This window comes from Suricata suricatta, chromosome 1 (genome assembly GCF_006229205.1).
Source record: "Suricata suricatta isolate VVHF042 chromosome 1, meerkat_22Aug2017_6uvM2_HiC, whole genome shotgun sequence".
In the NCBI taxonomy this organism is placed as follows: Eukaryota; Metazoa; Chordata; class Mammalia; order Carnivora; family Herpestidae; genus Suricata; species Suricata suricatta.
The window spans coordinates 106,168,461-106,179,672 of NC_043700.1; the positions used below are offsets into that span (position 1 = coordinate 106,168,461).

Consider the following 11,212-nt stretch of genomic DNA (forward strand, 5'->3'; position numbering starts at 1 on the left):
TTTTTTTTTTTTGTCAGCTGACAGCTTTTAAAATATTATTTCGCCAGGGAAATAAAAGCTTCATCTCAGATTATAGGTGGGTATTTTTGGATTTATGTGATTTATGGTCACCATGACAACTAATGCTGAATGTTAGCTACCAGCATGTCTGGGAGAGGGAAGACAGAAAAAAGGGAGAGCAAGAGAAACAGAAAAGGGAGACAGACATGAGCTAGAGAGGAGAAATAGAGAAAAAAGAAAAAGGTGAGTTTTAATCCAATTTTTTAAAGTGACTTTAGTTAGTCCCTTGCCAGTTCTCTCTAGACCTGGATATCTCATTTTCATCTCTATTTCATTTTCATCCCTCCTCCCCCATTGCTAAAACATATTTATACCACTCTACTTTTACTAGTTGTTTTCTGGGATTAAACATTCTCGGAATAAACCTGTTGTTTTAACAAACTAATGTGAAAAGACATTATAACACATGGGTTTAATGATTTCAGCAGTATCCCCCCCCAACCGTCCTGCTTCCGCTAATCCCTGTTTTCTCTTCATCTGCCAGTGTGGGGGGGTCCCTCCCCCCACACTGAGAACCCTCAGCTAGTTACTCCTAAGCTCAAATGTGGGACTAAAATATGGGTGTCATTTGCAGAGACCCAGAGAATGTGGGTGTTGCTCAGTACGTGCACAGACTTAATGATTCAGAAAACAATCTGCCCCTTTTTACAAACCAGCACTTTTAAAATCCATTTAGGGAATGGGGTGGGAGGGGATCAACCACAGAAAAGTTTTAAATTTCTGGGTGCTTCCCCTTCGTGCCTGGAGCATGGGATACAGTAAAGGAGCCTTTCCAGATTGATTAGTGCAGGGAGAAAAGACAGGCAGAAGAGGGAGGGGAAGAAGGGCCACTTTTTGAGCAGGGTGCAAGGTCTTCATCTGACCTCTGCGCCTTACACCACACGCGCATGCACACACACTCAGGCCTGTCACGCGGCTCCGAGTCGAGTCTGGGCGGACCTCAGCCTTGAACTGGCCGAGGCCAGTTCAAGACTCCCACTCCTCTAAAGTCTGACAGCACAGGGAGATATCTAATTGAGCGATCTGCTAGGTGAGCTTTGAAGACAGATTTCCCCCAACCAAAAGCTGGGGATCGCTTGGTTGGATAGAAGTCCATACTTGGATCCCGCATTGGAGAGTTTGGCCGCATAACCCAACCAATCTCCGCTCGAAGGCCAGAGGGGCTTTGCGCGACTAACACTAAAGAGTGTGAAATTAAATAAGACCTTAAGACTGGTAATCGGTGGCAAATACCAGCAGCTCGAAACACGCCTGACCCCGTGTCACACATTTCCCTCCTCAAGGGTCTGGCTTTGAAAGAATAAGCAAAGAAAACTCAAGTGAGGCAATTCTTGAATGTCTTTGGACTTGAAAACTTAAACTTTTCACTGGGTTTCCCTTGCCCCACCCCTTGCCCTCCGCGGAAGCCTTACAGCACCTCCAGCTTCGCCGAAGTGCCCATCCTGATTTTTCTCTGGATTGGAAATTTCTGTGATGGAGGCTGAAGTCATAGTGATTTCTAGAACCAGTCAAAGAAGAGTGTGCAGAGGTGGGGGAGGGTATAGAGGTAGTGCTCAACCTGCAAAATACATAGGATTACTTTCAGCCTTCCTTATCTATACTGCCGATATCTGTGCACCCACAACATTGTGGTAAATTAAGTCTCCCAAGTTGCCAACCATCACCACCACTGTTTTCATTGAAAAGTGTTTTTTGGTTTCCCACTACTCACTTGCTTTTTCTCCATCTAGACTTTTCATGTTGGTGTACTCCCACCATCCATGGAGTTGGGCCTGAAAAGGGGGGAGAGGGGTCAGCCAATTTTACCAGGTGTGAAGTGACTAGGAGATTAGGAAGGTTGAAACTCTGGTTGGAAAAATGCAAAGAAATGCCTTATTGGCTCAGTTGAGTGGGGGTGTGTGTATGCATTTCATATGTGCATATCTAGATAGATGATAGGTAGGTAGATAGATAGATATGGTTATTTTTTTTTTTACTTTAACCAGGCATCTCCAGATAATTGTCTTCATTCTCTACTTGACTTTGCAATGGATAGATACAATTTAAGATTCCTTATCTTTTTAGGCTTTTATGCTGCCTAAACATCACCAGCACTTCCAACCTCTCCCATGCTTTGACACTATGAGGAGCTGTCACTCCCCCTTGGGTTTTTCAGCGACTTTGGAAGCTGGTTTGGAGACTAAGTCTTCCCATTTGTGTATCTACCTTGATGAGAGTTCTATTAGTTAACAGAGCCACCGAGTTTAAATCAAAATTCTGTGGGCTTAATGAGAGACGAGCTTAGAAATCTGTATGTTTCTGTGGAGCTTCTCAGCTCTCCCGAGTAAGGAGTTTTAAGAAACACCCAGACCCTCCACCAAAAATCAGAGCTCCAGGGTTTGAATCTCAAAGAAACTAATACAAGAAAGAAAGTATGTCACTGTAGTTTATCATTTGGTCGTATGATGGAATCTCTTTATGAAAGGAAGCTTCATGGGGGTGTTATTTTGGGGATCGGAGCTCTGCTGAGGTTTAAAGTAAAAGAAACTGGAATATGCTTAGTAAACACATTGGGCAGAAAAGAGCTGAATTCATATTGACTTAGTTATAGGTCATCGTCTGGCAGTGCAATGGGAGGAAATATTTACTTTACACATATACTTTATGATCTTGGGGGAATTAGAGGAAATTCAATAAGAAAATGGCTAGAAACATTTAAAACCCTTATTTAAAAGACTTAAGCAAATTAGAGTCTTATCAGATTAAAAACCACTACAAATGTAAGAGCATTGTCTTTGGTGAAACGCTGTGGGGTCTGAGGAGATTCTCCGCCAAATCTCAGGGATAAAATGCGTCATTTAAGCACCAGATAATGAGCAGAATGTAAATTAATTTAACCTTCTTTACCAACAGGCTGCCGGTGTAATATGTATAATTTAGTGATAAGATTGCAGGACCTAATATAGCTGAATGTATGAGCCTCAGTAATGCAGACTCGTCATATGTGTCAGATGTGTCCTGCTCTGAGCAGGTGTGTGTATGCTTGGAATGGGGTGAACTGGAACAAAAGGTTAAAACAAGAAATGCTGATTTAAAGCTTACTATAAAGAAAATTCCTCCTTTCGGCTAAATTTTTCTTAAAGTGGGATGATACTTCTGGGGAGGAACTGAAGAACAAACGTCATTTGCTTCTTTGGTTGGCTCTCAAGCGTGTTTAAAATGGGGGAGGGGTTGCAGATAGGGTTTGGCGGAGAGGGACCATTGAAGGAGAGACGCATGGGTTACAAACATAAAAGGACCTCTGCCTGATCACTCTGGCCCTGACTGAGTAAGTTTCCCAATCTTGTGAACAAGGACAGGAGGGAGTTTTCTGAAGATACCTCATACTGATGTTACAAATCATTGACTGTAATGTCAAACAAATACACATTCAGGGATGATAACACTAACTCCACAATAAAGCAATCACCAATGCAGAAACCCAGAAGAGATTAGTTTGTGCTCTCTGATGACCTAAGGAAGCAAAGGACAAAAGGACTTTCAAAAGTTATTTTGAATGATATGTTTGTACTTCTTTAATTCCTTTGGAAATTAATTTTTTATATAGTGTTAAGAGTTGGATGTCCCCAAGATCTTTCTTTCTTTCTTTTTTTTTTTTTTTTAAATAAATGATAAGGCTTTGGTTTTCTGACCTGAGTGTTCTCCTAGACTTTTGCCCTTCACTCCCATTCTACTGCCTCTACCTGCTTGGGCTTTAAAGATTCAACAGTCTTGAGTTCCCTAGAAAAATAAAATGACATAAAAAAATCTTTGGAAGTGGTTATTTGGCAACATTCTTAATTGTATGAAAATTTATTAAAGCAATATTTAATATATAATTAGCTCAAGGTTGTTGATTCTGCAGGCGTTATGGATTTGAATCTGACTGATAAAGTAAACAAGAAAATCGAATTTAAAGCGGGATCTCTCTAGTATTAGGACAAGCTTAATACAGTGTACAAGGAATTTGAAAGATCTGGGATATGTGTCTTAATCAACGCTAAGTAGAATGGATAAGCTTTCAGCATTTTGAAAATGCTGGGTTAGGGTTTCTAGTCTATTGTGTATTTTCTGTCTGGGGTCTAATAAGCATTACAGAGAACGTGATCTGAGGCGACTTTTTATTCTTGTATAAATCCGGAGTGAACCACCAAACGGTTCGTTTAAAGTCAAGGTAATTTTCTTTTGACGGGTCCATTTGCTTCTTGATTTCTAATTTATTAGCCTGCCTTCTAAAGGTTTTGTCTTCTTTGCAATTAAAATAAAGCTTCTTCAGATTGGTACAGCATTCACCTGACAGGCTGTTTGGAAAATTTAAGATCGGAGAGGTGATTTGTTGATGTTTTGTAAATTTTTCTGGTTTTAAGTAGCATGCCTCCTTTCCATACAGGAAGAAAAAAACATCTCTCTTTTGGAAATGGATGTAGTGAAATACAAAAAGGAAGGCGCGGGGAGGCTTGTTGATCCTTGTACCTTTCAGCTCTTGTACCTTTCCGCTCCTTTCTCCCGAGCCTTTTACTCCCAGCCTCTTCTCTCCACCTCCCTGCCTGAACTAAAAGCAAGACCTTCTTCCGCTGGGCCGGAGCACAATTCCCGGGGAGCCGGCGGGTGTAGACTTGGTGGGCACAGGGAGGTATTAGTCCAGCCCCGCACAGCTGATAGGTGCAGACAGGGCTGTCCCTCCGCCGCTGCTCGGGGCCTCCTGATTGGTGCGGTGCCACGTCACTCCCGCTGGGCGAAGGGTCTGGGAGGAGGCGGAGGCAGGGAGCTTTGGGAGGGCCGCGGCAAAGTGACGTCTGGGCACCAGGAAGCCCGCCTCTGGTTTTAAGATGTTAGGCCAACAGGGAAGCTCGGAGCCGCAGAGCTAGTCCGTCGCTCGCCTGGGTGCCGGGAGCAGAGCTGCTGCGAAGCCGTGCTCGGGCTCGACGGCCCGAGGGAGTGTGCGTGTGCGTGCCACGGAGGGTGCGCCCAGAGGCCCGCGTCGCTGCCGCAGCCGCAGCCGCAGCCGCCTCCGCGGGGAATCTAATATCAGCTACCTGTCCCTGTCACTCTTGACACTTTGCTGTCAGGGCTGCCGCGCGGGGGGCGGGCAGAGAGCGCGATCTCTGTTAGCTTTCCTTATTGGAGGGGTACTTGGGGGAGGGAGGGCGGGAAGAAAGGGGTCTTTGCCCACTCTTGTTTCGCTTTGGAGCTTGGAAGCTTGTTATCCAAAGACGCTCCGAGCTGCGCCCTTCCACCTACATCCCATGTCTCCGTTTGCTCGCTGACTTTCCGCCGCCGGACCCTAAAGCTTGAGCCTTCCGAAGGAGGCGGGGGCCGCTCGGTTCAAAAAGACTCAGCCAGGATCGTGCTCCCGGGCTTTGCCCGCGGCGGCCACAGCAGGGAAACTCGGCGCGTATAGCGCAAAGCAGAGCAGGCGGCGGCGGCCACGGGGCTACGGCAGGGCGGCAGCCCAGGACTTGTAGGGCGGCGCGCTCCTTCTTCCATGAACTGCATGAAAGGCCCGCTGCATTTGGAGCACCGAGCAGTAGGGACCAAGCTATTGGCCGCCTCCTCGTCTTCCTCCTGTCACCATCCCCAGCCGCTGGCCATGGCTTCAGTACTGGCTCCCGGTCAGACCCGCTCGCTGGACTCTTCCAAGCACAGGCTGGAGGTGCACACCATCTCTGACACCTCCAGCCCCGAGGCCGCAGGTAAGGCGCCGCGCGGCCCCGCAGACCCCGGGGTCCAGCAGCCCCACGCCGCGGGGCTCTCCTTGCCAGCTAGGAAGTCGACCCCTCCAAGGGGAGGCGTGGTGGGAGTGGTCGTTTAGTCTGCTTCCCTTCCGGAGCCTGGATTCTTTTGGCCCCGAGTTTCTTTCGCCTTACCTCGACCGCCTGGCTGGGGTGGGGCGAACCGCGCGAGCAATTCTTCTAGTCTACCCTATTCCTATGCTGGCCTCCTTGTGTTTTCTGCGTCACGAAAGTCCCGGCATCTCCTTTCGAAGACATTCAGAAGCCACCACCTCCGACTCCCCAAACCAGGCTCCGTTCTCTCCGCTCCCGAGAAGCTCCTCTTGTTAGAAAAGTATTTCTGAAACTATGCCGCAGAAGGGGCGGTATTTCTAAAGGGTAGAGGAACTTGGGTGGGTAACCGAATCCCAAAGTCCACCTTTACTAGTCTTCCGAAACCGCGAGATCTGAGGGGGTCTGGAAAAATGCGCGCGTGTACGTGTCCGGAAAACTTTGGTGTGTCTGCGCAGGAGAGTATAAACATACTTGAAAGCAGAGGCTATAAAAATGAATGTGCCTTCACAGTGAGATAAACATGTAACTAAAACGTGCGACTCTGGGGGAGGGGAGGAGATGGGGCGCTCACACCCACAATCACGTCTGCACGCCCCGCAGTCGCAGCGCTCACCACGGCCCGGAGAGGCCGCTCTCACACTCCTCCCCTGCCTGGCAGCCCATCGCTTCCCGGGCCTCTGCAGCCCGCTCCATTTGGAGTTCCCGGGTAGCAGGTGGGACATGCTGACCGGAACCTCTCTGTGTTTCGTTCTCAGAAAAAGATAAGAGCCAGCAGGGAAAGAATGAGGACGTGGGCGCCGAAGACCCGTCCAAGAAGAAGCGGCAGCGGCGGCAGCGCACTCACTTCACCAGCCAGCAGCTGCAGGAACTGGAGGCCACTTTCCAGAGGAACCGCTACCCGGACATGTCCACGCGCGAAGAAATCGCCGTGTGGACCAACCTTACGGAAGCCCGAGTCCGGGTAGGACCCCGCACGGAGCCTGGGGAGGCTAGGGAGGAAGGCAGTGTAGAAATGCGGGCCACGTAGACCCGGAGGGAGTGTGGAAGGCAGAGCCTCCCGGCAGGCGCGGCTGCTGTGCCTCCGCGAAGGCAGAAGGCCTCTCCGCAGCCCCAGTTGCGAGGTTACAGCTGCCCCGTGCAGACAGTGGTCGTAGGCCAGGCGCGGGCGCCGGCAGCCGCACCCGCTCGCTGCCCCGCCACCGGAGCCCTCCCGACCTGGGCCGCGTGGTATTCCCTGCCCAGGGCATTGTGTACCCGGCCTGCAGTCGCCGGAAGAGTGCTAAAAAAAATACCTTCCAGGCCTGGAGCCGAGGACAGGCTCCAACCTGTGCGCCTTTTACAAGGAAAACCCACCAGAGACCAGCAAGGCTTGGTCCTCCTTGGGAAATTTTCGTCCCCAGCCTAGCCCAGCCTTTTTTCTCTACTAGCCTCATCCTCCTTACACAGTCTTTTCGAGTTTTCGGCCACTAGGTCTCTCCCACACCCTACCCATTAGTTTTGTGATACACAACTACAATCCTGTTATAAAGAAGAAGGACTTTTGGTTTGGTTTATTTATCTTTTCTCAGGAGATTGTTACTCATACCCTTGTTCCCAATGATAACAGTTTTATTTTTGTAAAGGAGGGGCTTACCTTTGTAGCAAAGCAAAAGTGAACTTAAATAAATTACCCGGTAGCAACACCCTGGTTTATGCTGTTCAGTGGAAAACTCCAAATGTGTTAGGATTCTGGAAGCAGAAGCACACATAGCAGGATCCAGAGGCTTTTCTGTTAAAACAAAAACAAAGTAATTCTGGATCGAAAAATACAGCCTCCAGTTAGAGCAGAGAAGAAAGAAGGAAACAATAAGAATGGCAATAATGATGAAAAGAATAAAGACCAAAATGCGTTCCCAAAGCAGAGGGAACGGCAGCACTCTCCGGGTTGCATTTGTGTAGGCTATGAGGCTATGCTGGTGGATAAGAGCTGGGATGAAGTTGGGGATGGTTTTAGTTTAACTGCACAAAGCTAGAGCTCTGACTCTGGCCGCGTGGTTTTATGCAAGGTCAGGCTTTGATGAGCTCTCCTGTGCATCGGGGGAACGGGCCTTGCACGTACGCTTCTTGCCTGGGCAAAGTTTAGAGGGCCTAGGGTAAAAATTACAAGTAATTAAAATAAAAACACAATCAGTGGGTTCTCCCGGAATCCTTCAGAAAAGACCTCTCCCACCCCTCCAGCTTTCCAGCAATCCCTCCCAAGTCCCCGCCTCTACCACACTGGGCTGCCGCTTGCTCTGGCTGCCTCCTTCCAGGCCCGCTGTGTGTCCAGCCAAGTGGGAGTGAAGCATGCTTTTTTTATAGCAGTCCGGTGCAAAGAGGAAGGAGGATAAAAAGAAAATCGAGAATGAAAGGGAAAAGGGGGCAAAAAAAAAAAAAAAAAGCGGATTAGGCGGCTGGGCCCGGCTGAGATGTGTAATGTGAAACATCACCGGTGTCAGCTCTGAAATCTGGGGCCAGGCCTCGCTCCAATACACAAAAGCCGCTGTCTGCGGCGACGGGCGGGTCCGATGTGGATTGAGAGAAGGGTTGTGTCGGGGCCACGGGACACCGGGTGGCGGCTGACCGGGCCAAGCGACAGCTTGCAAAACCCAGCAAACCGGCCGGGCCCGGCGGGAGCAGTGCCGGACGCGAGGGGGGGGGGGGGGGGGGGGGGGGGGGGGGGGGGGGGGGGGGGGGGGGGGGGGGGGCTTGTCCTAGAGTGGGCGGAGGATGAGTAGGAGCCGACGATGGGAGGGGGCGGTTGCAGAGCGACCTATTCTGGGTTCTGGGAGATTTACAAGCCAAGCTCTTGGAATTTAGGAGACTGAAGGGGAGGTGGTCTTTTACTTTTTAATTCGTTATTTTTCTAGGCGAGGATAGGGGTCTCGGCCTGGCGCCAGTTGTGAGAGCGAGTTCTGTGGCGTGGGGGGGGGGGGGGGAGGCGGCAGGGAAGGTCTGAGGCTGGAGGGAGGAGCTGTGTGAGAGAGCGCGGACCTCTGGTGCCCTCTTAGCCACTCGTCCTTATTACAGTGTCTGTGGCTTTGGACTGGAAGCAAGTTTGCAGGGTGGCCGGGTAAGGGTTGGGCAGAAAACCCGCTGCCCCACGTTTATTTTACGGTTAAGTGTGTCTGGATCCTGAGGAGGGCCTGGGTTAGTGAACAAGCCCTCCACAGGCCGCCAGGTGTTGGACTGGGGTTTGTGGCGCAGTTCAGAGCCTGGGCCTCACAGGGCCTGACCTCCCTCGATTAGACGCGGTTTAGGCTGCTCCTAACCGCCGGGCTGTCGGGGGTTGGGGGAGATTATGGAGGGCCGCGCGCGCGTGTGTGTGTGTGTGTGTGTGTGTGTGTGTTGGAGATGGGTGGCCTCTGGTGCTTTCTGGGACCCAGGTTTTACTAATCAGATCTGTGGCATCTGTTTGCTTCTTTGCCTTCCCCCCCCCCCCCCCCCAGGTTTGGTTTAAGAATCGCCGGGCCAAATGGAGAAAGCGGGAGCGCAACCAGCAGGCCGAGCTGTGCAAGAATGGCTTTGGGCCGCAGTTCAACGGGCTTATGCAGCCCTATGACGACATGTACCCGGGCTATTCCTACAACAACTGGGCCGCCAAGGGTCTCACGTCAGCCTCCCTGTCCACCAAGAGCTTCCCTTTCTTCAACTCTATGAACGTCAACCCTCTGTCGTCGCAGAGCATGTTCTCCCCGCCCAATTCCATCTCCTCCATGAGCATGTCGTCCAGCATGGTGCCCTCAGCCGTGACCGGCGTCCCGGGCTCCAGCCTCAACAGCCTGAATAACTTGAACAACCTGAGCAGCCCGTCGCTGAATTCCGCGGTGCCGACGCCCGCATGTCCTTATGCGCCGCCGACTCCTCCGTACGTTTACAGGGACACGTGTAACTCGAGCCTGGCCAGCCTGAGACTGAAAGCGAAGCAGCACTCCAGCTTCGGCTACGCCAGCGTGCAGAACCCGGCGTCCAACCTGAGTGCTTGCCAGTATGCGGTGGACCGGCCGGTGTGAGCCCCGCCCACAGCACCGGGATCCTAGGACCGTGCCGGAGGGGGCAACGCTGCCCTTGAAAGACTGGGAATTACGCGAGAAGGTCGTGGGCACTAAAGAAAGGGAGAGAAAGAGAAGATATAAAGAGAAAGGGAAACCACTGAATTAAAGAGAGCTCCTTTGATTTCAAAGGAATTTCCTCAAGTCTGACATCTTTCACTAAACGTATTTCCAACAGTTGCAAGGACACACACAAATGTTTGACTGGATATGACATTTTAACATTACTATAAGCTTGTTATTTTTTAAGTTTAGCATTGTTAACATTAAAATGACTGAAAGGATGTATATATATCGAAATGTCAAATTAATTTTATAAAAAGCAGTTGTTAGTACTATCACAACAGTGTTTTTAAAGGTTAGGCTTTAAAATAAAGCATGTTATACAGAAGCGATTAGGATTTTTCGCTTGTGAGCAAAGGAATGTATATACTAAATGCCACACTGTATGTTTCTAACATATTATTATTATAAAATGTGTGAATATCAGTTTTAGAGTAGTTTCTCTGGTGGATGCAATGATGTTTCTGAAACTGCTATGTACAACCCACCCTGTGTATAACATTTCGTACAATATTATTGTTTTACTTTTCAGCAAATATGAAAAAATGTGTTTTATTTCATGGGAGTAAAATATACTACGTACAAATTGGTCTGGATTCTTTCTGCCCTCCTCTGTCGCCTCACTAGGGTTTCTCAGTCATCGCTTCCTAAACAAACCAGTTTCCCTCTGCCCACGTAAACACACAAGGCAGCAAAATGTATTTAAATTTGGTAGAAATAAATTATAGTCATTCATCAGAAATGAAAAAGAAAAAAGAAAAGCCACTCCCTGGGTGGGGGGAAAGCCTGCAAAGTCTGGTTGTCTGGTCTTGTCTCCCAGATTTTTCTTTGGCTTAAGCCCAGAGGATTCCATTATTGCTAGGAAATAATATTAGGGAGAAAGAAGAAAGGAAAAAAGGAAATTTAGAAAGTATGCCAGCTTGGAATGACTCTCAAATATACTTCTTTGGTGGGGGGTGGGGAGTCTATACATCCAGTAAATTGTTCTGGAAAAGTGTGTGTATGTGTATACATGTACAGTTTATATACATTCCTCTCAAGAGGAATACATCTATAATAAGTTTTCAAGGAAACACATCCAGTTCAAAATATTTAGGCCTCTCCGCGTTTATCTTTCAGGCTTAAGTAGAGAGATTCTTCATGTTATATTGCATTCTATTTCCAAATCCTTTCGAGACATTAAAAGAAACAAAGACCATTTCTAAAAACTACAGC

At 48.8% G+C, this 11,212-nt stretch overlaps 1 protein-coding gene across 2 annotated transcripts in view; it reads left to right on the top strand.

The window, feature by feature from the left end:
- The window catches only part of PITX2 (paired like homeodomain 2), a 14,841-nt gene extending 4,274 nt beyond the window's left edge, over positions 1-10,567 (top strand). Inside the window, exons 1-3 of one of the 2 annotated variants that reach the window (XM_029918863.1) lie at positions 5,564-5,771; positions 6,620-6,825; positions 9,332-10,567. In XM_029918863.1, coding sequence (XP_029774723.1) covers positions 5,564-5,771; positions 6,620-6,825; positions 9,332-9,895 — 978 coding nt within the window. In that variant the 3' untranslated portion in view covers positions 9,896-10,567. Of the gene's footprint in view, positions 1-5,563; positions 5,772-6,619; positions 6,826-9,331 lie in introns of those variants that run through there. The other variant, XM_029918939.1, reaches the window with a different exon arrangement.
- Positions 10,568-11,212: the final 645 nt, after the last annotated feature.